The 14,652-nt window shown below is 41.6% G+C and overlaps 1 protein-coding gene and 1 long non-coding RNA gene across 13 annotated transcripts in view; one reads left to right on the top strand and one right to left on the bottom strand.

The window, feature by feature from the left end:
* Positions 1 to 14,652, bottom strand: part of FLNB (filamin B) — a 149,085-nt gene that overhangs the window by 70,435 nt on the left and 63,998 nt on the right. For all 12 annotated transcript variants that reach the window (XR_014823393.1, XR_014823394.1, XR_002337597.2 and 9 more), the window contains exons 5-8: positions 4,216 to 4,334; positions 3,277 to 3,354; positions 1,823 to 1,985; positions 393 to 590 (exon numbers count right to left, since the gene is read on the bottom strand). Coding sequence is in view for 6 of the 12 variants with exons in the window: in XM_021069061.2 (XP_020924720.1) it covers positions 393 to 590; positions 1,823 to 1,985; positions 3,277 to 3,354; positions 4,216 to 4,334 (558 nt within the window). In the remaining 6 variants the exon portion in view is untranslated. The remainder of the gene's footprint in view (positions 1 to 392; positions 591 to 1,822; positions 1,986 to 3,276; positions 3,355 to 4,215; positions 4,335 to 14,652) is intronic.
* On the top strand, positions 6,733 to 9,644 carry LOC146397358 (uncharacterized). Its single transcript, XR_014823398.1, has 2 exons — positions 6,733 to 6,956; positions 7,489 to 9,644. It is a non-coding gene; the product is annotated as an uncharacterized LOC146397358 (long non-coding RNA).

The following is a 14,652-nucleotide window of genomic DNA, read 5'->3' as shown; positions in this document are numbered from 1 at the left end:
GGCAGTCAGTAAAGGAGGCTACAGGGCACCAGCAATACCATAGCTCTTAACCTCAGCCACAGATGACAATGCCTCAAACAGCATCAGTCCTGCATCTCTCAGTGTAGATAATGAATCCTGGTATGAGGGTTTGGAGGAAAATTAAATGAGTTAATACAAGTAAAGCACTCAGGTCACTCTATGGCTCACAGGAAGATATTAGTATGAGTATCTTGAGGACAAAATAGATACTAGCCTGAATGTTTTCAGGATACCTCCTGCTATAAGGGGCCCTGGCAGCAAAAGGACAGGCTTGAGTTCATTGTTGGACCCTGACCACTCTCCTGGCCTCGCAGCCCAGTCACATATATGACCAGCCTTAGGCACAAATGGTCAGCTCCCCTGGCACTCACCTTCCCCAACTTGCACCACAAAGGGACTCTTGGGAATGGTGTCTCCAGCAAAGGAGACCTTGATCACGTGGGGGCCAGGCTGCATGGGTTTGTACACACATCGATACACCTGGTTTCCTTTGTCTTCCACGAGTAACTCCACGGTGTTCTTCCCCTGGGGATCTTCCACCTCCACACCAATGTCACCCACGCCAGCACCTAGGAGAGAGAGAACAATCTATGACCTCAGTCACCTTCAAGAAAGCTCCCTGCTGACGAAGACAAAAGCAAGTACAAAATGCAAACCACAACAGATGGAGAGGCCCTCAGAAGGTTCTTACCTGGACAGTAACTGTTTTCTGGTGGAGAGGAAGAGGGTCAGAGCCAGCTTTCCTTTTCTCCCACTCTCTATTTAATAATTTTACATTGAAAAGAAAGCTGACAATTCATGGAGTTCCCATCATGGCTCAGTGGGTAACGAATCCAACTAAAAACCATGAGGTTGCGGGTTCGATCCCTGGCCTCGCTCAGTGGGTTAAGGATCCGGCATTGCCATGAGCAGTGGTGTAGGTCGAAGATGCGGCTCGGATTCCGCATTGCGGTGGCTCTGGTGTAGGCCAGCGGCTACAGCTCTGATTAAACCCCCAGCTTGGGGACCTCCATATGCCATGGGGGTGGCCCTAGAAAAAACAAAAAAAAAAAGAAAGCTGACAATTCAAAAATTGTGTTTTATTCATTCCTCTATATACCCCACTCCCCAATAGGGCCTTGCATAGAATTCAGTCCAGGAGATGATTTTTTCTTTGGGGGCGGGGGGGGGGAAGCCCATACCTGCTGCATATGAAGTTCCCAGGCTAGGGGTTGAATCAGAGCTATAGCTGCTGGCCTCCACCACAGTCACAGCAATGCCAGATCTGACCTGTGTCTGGGACTTACACCACAGCTCACAGCAATGCTGGATTCTTAACCCACTGAGCAAGGCCAGGGATCAAACCAGCATTCCCGTAGATACTAGTCAGTTTAGTTTCTGCAGAGCTACAATAGGAACTCTGAGTAGATAATTCTTAAAACTGAGTTTCTTTAGAACGTTCATTTATTTAGTTAACTCAGAAATGTGTAAATAAACTGATTATTAATAATCAAAATTAAGCTTGAGTAATTTTTTTGGGGGGGGGGCTGTGCCCATGGCATATAGAAGTTCCCTGGCCAGAGATTGAACCCATGCTATAGCAGCAACCAGAGCTGCTGCAGTGACAATGCCAGATCCTTAATCCGCTACACCACCAGGGAACTCCAAGCTTGAGTGATTTTAGAGAAGAAATCAGGTTGAAAAAAAATCTAAGAATATAATCAGCATATTTAAAAAAGCTATTTTTGTTGTTGGTTGTTCAATTTAAAAAACAAAGATCAGGCATCCCAAACCTTATCTCAGGCTTTCAGAGAGGTGTTACCTGCTGTGTAGATGTCAAAATAGGTGGGCTTATTGGCGATGTTCCCGGAAGCTTCCAAGCCTGGGCCTTTTGCGGTGACTTTACTGGCATCCCCTTGGGCTTTGTCAACATTCACTTCAAATGGGCTCTTGGAGATGTGCTGTCCTGCAAAGAGGACTGTGACCTAGAAGTGACAAGCAGGTAAGACATCATCATTTCTCCCTACTTGGCAAGACCACCTATCAAGCTACATGAACCAACAACCTTCTCTTCCATCCTCCTGATTATACACACAAAGGTTGCTGGAACCAGGAGCTCTGGGAAAAGGGGCCTGAACAGGACTCCTATCTGCCTTCATCAGCTACACAGCTGGGCCTGGGACGTCATGTCTTTAGCAAACTAAAAACACTTACATCAGACATGCCTAAATTAGTCCTTATAGTAGGATACATGCAAATATACCTATACTTGAATCTCTAAGACAATGGACCCTTTAAGCAACTACAGATAGGACCACTGCCCCCTGCTCCCCGAATATAATGCACAGTTCAGGATTTCAAATCTAGAGTCAAAATACTTTTCAAGAGACCAGGATCACTCTCAGATACATGCATTTGAGATACAGTACAGATTTCCATCTAAAATATGAGTTGGAGTTCTCATCTTTTAAATTTGAGGGATACTAGGTTGGCCTTCATATGAATGGAATAAATTAATTGCATAATAAATTAATGCCCCATTCAAGATATTTTTTCTCAAATTCATGAAGTTCTAAGAGTATAACAGAAATCAATGGCCATGGTTCCAAGTGAAATCTCTAGAGCCTAAGGTGGTATGTATGGTCTAGGTCCCAAAGTCTTGGCTTGGTACACAGGGACTGGCCTGTATGTGCTATTAAAAGCACACTCCTGGATCACCCAGCTCTCCTGCAGGACCCCCTTAGCTCTTATCCTTTAAGCCAGTCAGGCACCAACTCTAATGGAACTCAACATATTCCTGAGACAAAGGACCTGCAAGCTGGAAGCCCACCATTTCTTCAGTTGCAGGAATGGGCCATTGGTCTCCACTAGAGTCAACTGGCCTTCTCTGTACTCAAGCTTCAATACTGACAGATCCCCTGAAGTGCCTTGAAGAGGGATACTTAAGGAAGCATTAAAGACAAAGAGCTCATAGCTTAATACCTACATTCCCAGCATGTAGCTTACAGCTATCGGTTACCTAAGTGGAGTCAGAAAAATTTTAGGATGTGGCAAAGAATTTAGTGGAATTCAATCTCTATGTAGCAGCTGATGTCCCAAGTCTGACTGATAGGGATCGCAAATTTTCTAAAATGCGCCTGGATACTTTTATAAACAGAAAGGAAAATTCGAAGTTAAGTAAACCATTCTCCTTCCTAAGATGTCTTTCTTCCACACACATGGAAGCAAGCCCAGAAGAGCAGTCCAAGCAAGGAAGGTCATGACACCTCATCTTACTTTGTGCAGTCCGGTGACCTTGGGCAGATACTCCACAGAGTATGTCTTGTTCTTGTCGCTATCGGGGGTCACGTGTGCCTAGGAAAGAAAGTGAATGACAATCAGAGAAGGCACCGGGTGTGAGTAAAGGCAGATCCTAAAGCGGGGTGCCAGGCAAGGAACTTGCCCTGGCTATTTTCCATCCCACCACCCCTACAGACCACCCCAGGAGAAAAGCAGCCTGAAGTCACAGAAACAAAATCACATAGCACAGAGGTATAACCAAGTCAAGACTCTCCACTGTCTCAGGGCTGAAACTTTCTAGTTGGGAGAGACTATGAAGCAAGAAACATGAACTTTTATTGGCCCAGTCGTTATTAAGAGCTTATGAAATACCAGGCCCCATGTCAGGTACCAAAAGTAAAACAAAATCAGGCACAATTCCTGCCCAAATGGGAGAAACAGACAATATGCTGGTAAACTTAGAACCTCGATGGTGCTAAGCACTAGGAACGAAATATAGCCCCGAGAAGACAAGTAAACAGAAGAAACATTACTTGCAAAGGCCCTGAGGGAGGAACCAGAGGATGCTCAGCATGAGAAGAGTAGGGAATCAGTATCATTACTGTACTGCATTCTATCAGTATTATTAGTCTATCGGTAATTATATTGTTACTGTTCTTATGGCCATCGGTATCTAAAACCTCGACTAACCAGGTTTTTAGCTAAATCCAAATTATCCATTATTTGATTAAAGATTGTGCCTTGGGTATCAATTTACATGATTTTTCAAGACATAGCCCTTGGGCAAGTTACTTTAACCGCTCTAAGTCTCAGGATCCCTTTTGGAAAAGGGATTTTGTTGTGAGCTTTCATGAGGAAGATGGAGGCACAGTCCCTGTCACAAGCCCCAAAAGGTCCATGGGATGCTAATCAAGGAGGCAGCATCCTCCAAGGTACCTCCTCTTTGTTCCCTTCGGGGTCCTCAACAAACACCATAACGTCTCCTTGCCCCGCGCTGATGGTGTCCACAGTGAACTTGGCCGGCTGCTTCACCATGTTTCCAGTGGGCTCGATTCCTGTCACAGGTTTACAAATGCACATTACAAGCTGGCCTGACACACGCCATTCCCCACCATGTCTCCTTTGGGGAACTAAGAGATGGGACCCAGCCCTGCAGCTGCCATATGGGAGACAGGGACAGACTGCAGTGAGAAGGATGATCAAACACATCAAAACCCATAATGCTGTCCTTGTTACTTAAAGCCAGTAGCCGATTCTGAAATATGCAGAGCAATTCATTCAGAAGCCTATACAATTGTGAAAACATGTAACTAGCAGTAGGGTTTGCCTTGAGGGAAGTGACACAGGGGAAGACAAATGAAGTGTGGCTCTTTTTTAAAAAAGACCATTTCCTTGAGTTCCTGTTGTGGCACAGTGGTTAACAAATCCGACTAGGAACCATGAGGTTGCAGGTTCGATCCCTGGCCTTGCTCAGTGGGTTAAGGACCCAGCATTGCTGTGAGCTGTAGTGAAGGTTGCAGACACGGCTTGGATGCTGCGTTGCTGTGGCTCTGGCGTACGCTGGCGGCTACAGCTCCGATTAGACCCCTAGCCTGGGAACCTCCATATGCCATGGGAGTGGCCCTAGAAAAGGCAAAAATACAAAAAAAAAAAAAAAAAAAAAGACCATTTCCTATTACTTGAAATGTTTTTAAGTTGCATTTGATTATTATTTTTATCAGTTAAACTTTTAATTGAGACGACTGACCCAATTGAGACAGATTCATATGCAAGTGTAATAAATAATAACACCCTCTAGAAGTTCCTGTTGTGGCGCAGTGTGTTAAGAATACCACTACAGCAACTCAGGTTGCTGAGGAGGCACAGGTTCCATTCCCAGCCTGGGGCAGTGAGTTAAAAGATCCATTGTTGCTGCAGCAGTGACTCCACAGCTCAGATTCAATCCCTGGCCCAGGAAATTTCATATGCTGCAGATGCAGCCATAAAATAAAAACTAAAAACAAACAAAAAACCGCTATTGTTCCTCAGATGGTTACATCATACAAAACTCTAGTGCAACATCATAACAAGGATACTAACTTGACATCGTCAAGATACAGAACACTTCCATCCCATGGGGAACCCTCATGTTGCCCTTGTATAACTATCTCCTTTGTAACCCCTCCCACTACTAATCTGTTCTTCATCTCTGTAATTTTATCGTTTCTCAAAGGTCGTACAACTGGAATTACACATTGTGTAAAATTTGGGGATTAGCTTTCTCCACTTAGCATCATTTTCTGTAGTTTCATCCAGGTTGCTGTCTGTATCAATACCCTGTTCTTTTTATCACTGAGTATTATTTCAAGATATGAATGCACCACTGTCTGTTTAACTATTCACCCAAGGAAGAACATCTAAGTTGTTTCTAGTTATCTATTACTGATAAGTTTGCTATAAACACTCATGCATAGAGTTGTGTGTGAACATAAGTTTTCAACCCTCTGGATAAATGTCAAAGAGTGCAACTGCTGGGTCGTATAGTAGTTGTGTGTTTAGTTTTTTTTAACACTGCCAAACTGTATTCTAGAGTGGCTGTACCATTTTACAGCCCCACCAGCAATGTATGAGTGATCCAGATTCAATTTCTCTGGATCCTTGCCATCATTTAGTGTATGGCTACTTACTATTTTAGCCCTTCCTATAAGTGTGCAGTAGTTTTATTTGGCACTTTTCTTGTGGCCAATGACATTAAACATCTTTTCATGTGCTTCTTTGCCATTTGCATATTTTCTTCATGAAATGTCTGTTCTTATCTCTTGCCCTTTTTCAAATTGGATTGTGTGGTTATTTTTAGTTTTTAGGTTTTCTGACAATTGAATTTTGAGGGGTCTTTATAAATTCTAAATACTAGTGCTTTGCTGAATATGTGGTTTCCAAATATTTTTGCTCAGTTTTTACCTAGTTTTTCTACCTCTTAACTGCAAAAAGTTTGAAATGGTGAAAAAAGTTTTTTGTTTTCTTCTTTATTAAGTAAAATCCAGTCCCCTGGGGCCTATGGTCTAAGCAACATTTTGAGTTGTTTGAGATGGTGTCTAGGTAGCCAATAGGGCAGAAGCTAGTCTCACAAAAGTGGGGTGACCCAAGGGTGAGAGAGAACCCTCATAGCACACACAATCCAATGCTTGTGTTCTACACCAAGACCTCAGAATGTAGACCATACTCTTACATGTTTTTTTTTAATCTTTGATGAGGTCCAATTGATCATTTTTTTCCTTTTACGGATCATGTTTTCAGTGTCGAGTCTAGGAATTCTTTGCCTAGTCCTAGATCCTGAAGATTTTCTTCTACACCTTTTTCTGAAAGTTTTATAGTTCTATGGTTTCCACTGAAGTCTGTGATCCATTTTGAGTTAATTTTTACAAGAAGTTTGAGACAGAGGCCAAGGTTCATTTTCTCTGCCTCTGGATGTTCAGTTGCTTTTGAACCATGTGTAGAAAAGCTCTCTTCCCTGCAGTGAATTGCTTCTGTGCCTCTGTCAAGAATCAGTTGTGAGTATTTGTGTGGGTCTCTTTCTGGGTGCTCAATTCTGTTCCATTGACCTGTGTGTCTGAAATAACAGTCTTGAAATCAGATAGACTGATTCCTACCACATTATTGTCCATTATCAAAATAGCTTTCCTTACTATAATTCCTTTGTCTTTCCATATACTTTTTAAAGTTATAGCTTTTTCCTATCTATTAAAAAAATCTTGTGGGGATTTTAATAGCAATGGGTTAAACAAATATAAAGGGAGTTCCTGTCGTGGCTCAGAGGAAAAAAATCTGACTAGCATCCATGAGGACACAGGTTTGATCCTTGGCCTCTCTCAGTGGGTTAAGGATCCAGCGTTGCTGTGAGCTGTGGTGTAGATTGCAGATGCAGCTTAGATCCTGCATTCCTGTGGCTGTAGTACAAGCCAGGGACTCCAGCTCTAATTTGTCCCCTAGCCTAGGAACCTCCATATGCCATGGGAGTGGTCATAAAAAGACAAAAAACAAAAACCAATATGAAGATTTGGGGAGAAATGACATTGTTACTCTAACTTTTTCAACCCATAGAAAGTATGTCTCTCCATTTATTTAGGTCTTTGATTTCTTTTTTGTTTTGTTTTGTTTTTTGTTTTGTTTTGTTTTTTTGGTCTTTTTGCCTTTTCTAGGGCCACTCTCACGGCATATGGAGGTTCCTAGGCTAGGGGTCTAATCAGAGCTGTAGCTGCCGGCCTGCGCCAGAGCCACAGCAATGTGGGATCCGAGCCACGTCTGTGACCTACACCACAGCTCACGGCAACGCTGGATCCTTAATCCATTAAGCAAGGCCAGGGATCGAACCTGCAAACTCATGGTTCCTAGTCAGATTGTTAACCACTGCACCACGACAGGAACTCCGGTCTTTGATTTCTTCATCAGTGTTTTTGTCATTTTCAGCATAGAATTCTTAGCATGTTTTATTATATTGACACCAATTTCTCAATTTTTTGAGCAACTGTAAATGGGATGGTATTTTAAATTTCACTATCCTCATGTTCATTCTGGTAGACAGAAATACAAATGATTTTTACATGGTGATTCCTGTGACTGCTGAATTCAGTTATTCAAAGAGAGGGTTTTTTTTTTGTTTTGTTTTGTTTTTTAAGATTCTTTACAGTTTTCTACATAGACCATCATGTCATCTACATAGGTACAGTTTTTATTTCTTACTTTTCCATATATGTCTTTTATCTCCTTTTCTTGCCTGACTATACTGGCTAAAATTTGCATCACGTTGAAAAACAGTGGTGCAAATGGGTATCTTTGCCTTGTTTTGAATTTTAGGGAACATACAGTCTTCTTTTTAATTTTTTTTTTGCTGAGCCCACGGCATGTGGAAGTTCCTGGGGTAGGGAATGAACCCATGTCATAGCAGCGACCAGAGTTACACCAGTGACAAGGGCAGATCCTTAACCTGCTGTACCACCAGGGAAACTCCCTCAGTCTTCCACTATTAATTAGGTTAGTTGTAGATTCTTTGTGGTAGTTACTCTATTTCAAGTTGAGGAAGTTCTCCTCTAGTCCTCTTTTTCTGAATTCTTGTCATGGATGGCCACTGAATTTTGTCAAGTGTTTTTCCTGTGTCAATTGACATGATCATGTGATCTTCTTCAGTCAAGAAATACGTTGACTGCAGCCTTGCGTTCTTAGAATAAATCTTACTTGGTCATGATACATAATTCTTTTTATATTTTGCTGAATTTTATTTGCTTGTATAATGGCTAAGGACTTTTACGTCTATATTCATGATGGATACTGGTCTGCAGTTTCTTTTTTTGGCATTGTCGTTATCTGGTTTTGTTATTAGAGCAAAACTAGGCTCATAAAACAAACTGGGAAGTGTTCCCTTTTCATATTTTCTGGAAGAGATCATGTAGATTTGGTGTTAATGCTTCTTTAGATGTATGATAGAATTCTCCACTGAAATTATCTGGGCCCCGGATTTTCTTTTCCAAGAGCTTTTAAATTATAAATTGTATTTAATGGTTAAAGGACCTTTCAGGCTATCTAGCTCCTCTTAGCTGAATTTTGATAGTTTGTGTTTTTTGAGGAAAGTCTATTAAACCTACCCATATTTTGCGTATCATGTTCTTTCTTTCCGTTAATCCGAAATTCCCCCTTTCATTGTCTCCCATCTGTCCAGAGGATTGCCTTTACCAATTCTTTTAGGGTAGATGTGCTTATGACAAATTCTTTTCATTTTCCCTTACCTGAGAATGTCTTGATCTTCTCTTTACTCCTGAAGGATATTATCCCTGGATATAGCATTCTGGCCTGAAAATTCTTTACTTTTAGCACCTGGAAAATGTGGTGCCACTTCCTTCTGGCCTCTATGACTTTTGATGAGAAATCTGTCTTGCTATTTCTCTCCCGTAGGTATGGTGTCATTTCTCTCTCACTGCCTTCCAGTTTTTAGGGTCTAGTTTCTCGAAGTCTGCCTAAGACATGGCTTGGTGTAGACTTTGTGTATGTGTCCTTATGCTGCTTGGGTTTAGTTCAGCTTCTTGAATCTTTAGGTTTATGGTTATTTGTTTGTTTTTGCACAACTTAGGAAGTCTTCAGCCATTATTTATTTGAGCATTTTTTCAGCCCTGCTCTCTTTTCATTCTCCTTCTAGGTCTCCCTATGTTGCTTTCTTCTTGTTGTTGTTATTGTTTGTTTTGTCTTTTTGCCTTTTCTAGGGCCGCTCCCACAGCATATGGAGGTTCCCAGGCTAGGGGTCTAATCTGAGCTGTAGCCACCGGCCTACGCCAGAGCCACAGCAACGCGGGATCCAAGCCGCATCTGCCACCTACACCACAGTTCACGGCAACGCCAGATCCTTAACCCACTGAGCAAGGCCAGGGATTGAACCCGCAACCTCATGGTTTTTAGTTGGATTCGTTAACCACCAAGCCATGACGGGAACTCCTAGGTCTCCTATGATATGAATGTTAGATGTTCTGTTGTCGTTCCACAGGGTCCTGAGGCTCTGTTCATTTTTTTCAGTCTACTTTGTCATTCAGAATGATTTTTACTGTTCTACCTTTTACTTCACTGATTCTTTTCTCTGTCCTTCCATTCTGCTACTGACCTCATTCATTGAGTTTTTATTTCAGTTTCTGTATTTCTCAGTTCTAAAAGTGCCCTTTGGTTCTCCTTTATTATCTTCTATTTCTTTGTTTCAAATGTACTTGTAATTATTTGTTGAAGCCTTTTTATAATACGTGCCTTAAAGTCTTTGTTTGTTTGTTTTTGGTTATGCCTGTGGCATGTGGAAGTTCCTGAGCCAGAAAGAGAACCCATGCCACAGCAGCAACCCAAGCCACAGCAGTGACAATGCAGGATCTTTAACCCATTGAGCCACCAAAGAACTCCAATAGGCACCTTAAAATCTTCATCAAATAGTTCTATCATCTTAATGTGGGCATCAGCAGATTGCCTTTTTTCATCCAGATTGAGATATTCCTGGTTCTTGGTACAATAAGTGATTTTTTGATCGAAACCTGGATATTCTGGGTTATTGTGTTATGAGACTCTGGGTCTTATTTAAACTTTCTGTTTTAGTGGCCTTTTTATAATACTGCTCCAGCAAGGGAAGGGAGGGTGCATGCCTTGTTACCACCACTGGGGGAAGATGTCCAGGTTCCTGGGTCAACCTCCACCTGGAGGGGGCTCCATCAGCAGGTATAGATGATTACTCGTTACTGGTGGGTGGAAGTGGGAGTTCTAGCTCCCACTGGACCTCCAGTGGCAGCTGGAAGGCTAGGAGTGCCTCATTATTACCCTCGAGTGGCCTCTGACATCACTGTAGGGAGGGTGGCCCCCTTATCTGCAGGGAAAGTCTGGGCTCCCCACTTGGCCTTTGCTGGTGTCAGTAGGGGTTGGAGGCCACCGTTTATTCTGTGGCACTTGGCTGGAGTATAATAGCGATTGTTTAAAAGTGTTCTGTCTTGCTTGCTAGGCTGCCCTTTCCTGCTCTTTCAATCAGAGAGAGCAGGTGTTTGTTGAGGCTTTTTGTGCTTGTATCCATGGGCATTCCCAAGTCATTAGCTTCTTCAGCTCCAGGCCTGGGATATAAGAAGCAAAAGAAAACCCAAGGAACTCACTACTGTGTCAGTCTGTGTTTCCAAGGTCCCTAGCTGTTTTGCCTTATTCTCTGTCCAAGTCTCCCTACGTTTGTCCTGTAGAAAATGCCCAGGGATTTTAGTTGTGCTTACTAGGAAGAATTAAGAAAAATACTTCTACTCCTTCTTCCCATAAGTATTACATATTTTTAAGGTTTTTTTTTTAATTATAGAGAATTCTCAATGTATACAGACATAGAGTAAAATGAATCTCGTGTACCTATCACTCAGCCTCAACAACTATCAACTCCCAGCCAGTCTTGGTTCACACCTTCACTCCCACCTCTTCCCTTCTCCTGTATTATTTTGATACAAATCCTAGTCCTAACATTTTTCATCCACAAACATTCACTATGTATCTTTAAAAGACATTTATAGAATATCCACATCAAAACAAAGTCACATCAAAAAAATTAAAGACAATTCCTTAGTATCATCAAATATTCAGTGTTCAAATTCCTAATTATCTTATAAGTGCCATGAATTTTTAAAAGTTTTAAAAGGATCCCATAAGGTTCACATATTACAACTAGTTCCTAAGCCTCTTAAATCTCATTCACTCTCTACATTTCTCTCCATCTCTTCTTTGCCACTTATCTGTTGAAGACATTGAGTCATTTGTTACTCCTTCTGGATTTGTATTAGTTTTCCAATAAATAACAGAGTTTATTGGCTATAGATTGTTATATAACAAGATAACATTCACAATCTGCTAGGTAAGAAATGCAAAATGAAGAAAATACAGTTCGAACTCATCTCAGCATTAAAAAAAAAAGGCTGGAAAGAAACACCTCAGACTTTGAAGGAAGGAATGAGACTAGCAGATGGGAAGGAAGGTGTTCAATTTTTATTTTCTACATTTTTCTTTTGCTTAAAATTTTTATCATGATTGGGTCACTAAACAAATTTAACCCTGCACTTTAAATGTTTATTAATACTCTCTCCACCTGACTCCAAGAGCCTGAGAAACGACTTACCCTGCAGCCTATCCAAGGCCCAGGATGGGGCTCATCTACCCTGGCTGACCATGGTTAATTAAGAGGCCAAACCACATCCAGCACCTTGTAAACTCGCTCAGAGCTAACACAGGGAAACAATGGTCTCTAGGATTACTCAGAACGAAGGGTGCTGAGAGCCTGCTATGCAACGAATGCTTCATACGGAACATATGTTTTCTATTTAGTTCATGGCTGCATGTTTTCAACATCCCTAACCCAGCGAGGGAGCCCACCACAAAGACCTGTTTGTGGCTGCCGGTGCACCTCACCCCACCCCTCACTCCTTTCAGTGAATGGATCTCAGTGAACTAGCAACTAGAAGATGCAACGTTTCTACGCCTTGGTTCTGTTGGCAGAAATAAAGCAATGTGGCCACACAGGAGAGAGCAAATTGTCCCTCCCCTTTGTCTCTTCCTGAGCCAAAGATGATATCTAAGGTTCTGCCCATGTGGCTTCATGTGTGGCCTGTTGCCTACAATGACCATTTTCTCTTCCTACTTAAAAAGGAAAAAAAAAAAATTAAACACAGAAGAACTATACTACCAAGCAATTTCACTTCTAGAAATATACACAAAGAATTGAAAGCAAAGATTCAGATACTTATATATTCATGTTCACCACAGCATTATTCACACTAGCTAAAAGGCAAAAACAACCCAAGGGTCCACTGACCCAAGAATGGATAAACGACATGTGGTTTACACATAGAGTATCAGTCGGCTTTAAAAAGGAAAGAAATGTTGATATACGTACCAACATGGATGAGCCTTGAAAACACTATGCTACATGAAGTAAGCCAAATACAAAACAGCAGATATTGTATGATTCCACTTTAATCAAGTACCCCAAATAGGCAAATTCAGAGGCAAAATACAATAGTGCTTCCCAGAGGCAGGGGAGGGGTGGGGTGGGTGAGAATGGAGAGTTATTGTTTAATGGGTACAAAGTTTCAGTTTAGGAAGATGCAATGTTTGTACAACACAGTGAATGTCCTTAATGACACTGATAGTCCACTTAAAAATGGTTACATTAGTGAATGTTGTGTTATGTGTATTCTACCTTAACATAATAATGCAAAAATCCAAAAATATGCATACATGTGTGTGTGTGTGTGTGTGTGTGTGTGTGTGTACATGTTTCCTCCCTAAGTACATAACACAGAAGCAGAAGGAGGAAATGGCAATGACTAGCCACATTCCTTAACTGCTGCAAGTCACATTTTCTAGAAAACAGCATTGTGAAAGGAAACTGTTTCACATTAACAATGGGGAAACTGGACAGCCAGTGATAAGGTTATTGCAAACCAGCATTTTATGTCTTGATTAGATTCAATCCATTTGACCAATTCTGTTGACAAGAGATTTGGCTGTTTGCAGCTTTTTTTGCCATTAAGGAAGCATGGTCTTTAAAATCAGAGATCCCTGGAGTTCCCATTGTGGCGCAGAGGAAACGAATCCGACAAGGAACCATGAGGTTTCGAGTTCGATCCCTGGCCTCGCTCAGTGGGTTAAGGATCTGGCGTTGCTGTGAGCTGTGGTGTAGGTCGCAGACTCGGCTCAGATCTGGTGTTGCTGTGGCTGTGGCGTAGGCCGGCGGCTACAGCTCCGATTGTACCCCTAGCCTGGGGACTTCCATATGCCTCAGGTGCGACCCTCAAAAAGACAAAAAATAAAAAATAAAATAAAATCAGAGATCCCTTATTCCAACTACTATCTTTGGTTATAGCTAAGAGAAAGCACTTTCAAAGCAAGCGTGGACATGGACCGGCCAACCTTCAACTGACTGCATATGGAAGGAGGGAGTGGGCTTCAAACAAAACCCCCAGTTTCCATATAAAACAAACAATTGCACAGACCCAGCTTCATTGCCAAAAGGACCTCAAATGGCAAGTGAGTTTATTTCAGAACTCACTGTCCTCTGATCTAAATGATGATGAGAGGGACCCTGGCACTGATGCTGAGAACAGCATATGGTCAGAACCACCACCCTGGTCGTGTGTCATCTTAAGACTAAGCTGATGCCAAGTAGGATGATGCTATTTTCAAAGAGAAGGAGCAGATGGGACATGCTATAAGACAAGTGCTCTGGATCTTCAGAAAGTCAATGTCATTAAAAAAAATAAGAAGAAAGTTGGGGGGGAATTATCCTGGATTAAGAGTCTAAAGAGAAATAATAAAGCAGATGTGATGACTCTTAATCAGGTCTTGGTTTGTCAAACAAAATTGTAAGAGACAATTTTAGAACAATAGGGAAATTTGAATACAAACTGGATATAAGTTGTTATGAAATTACTGTTAATTTTCTTATGTGTAATAATGAATATTACAGCTACAAAAGAGGATGTCTTAGTCTTAGGAGAGGCCTGCTGGTGTATTGAGGAGTGAAATGTCACCATGTCTGCAATTTATTTTCAAATAATACAACGATCACGCACACACGTGCACACGCAGGCAAGAGAAAACATCAGAATGATAAGAACTATGATTCTAGGAGAGAATATACCAGATATGTTTTGTGTGTGAATGTTATCACAGTTGTAACCATGAAAATGAATAAATAAAACATATTCCTTTCCCTCCTCATAGAGAAAAGAGTAAATTGTATCTTGCTGCGCTAATCTTAACCAGAAACCACAGTGGGCTGAAATGCAACTATTCTCCTTAAAAAAGCTCATGTGCCTAAAGTCAGGTGCCAACCAGAAAAACAAGTTCCTCAAAATG

Source organism: Sus scrofa, chromosome 13, assembly GCF_054392235.1.
Source record: "Sus scrofa isolate SSC_HxYL_T2T_F1_AM1 chromosome 13, Sscrofa_HxYL_maternal_Yorkshire_Landrace_v2.0, whole genome shotgun sequence".
Lineage (NCBI taxonomy): Eukaryota > Metazoa > Chordata > Mammalia > Artiodactyla > Suidae > Sus > Sus scrofa.
The sequence above is the reverse complement of the archived record's forward strand: the minus strand, read 5'-3'. Positions and strand labels throughout refer to the sequence as shown.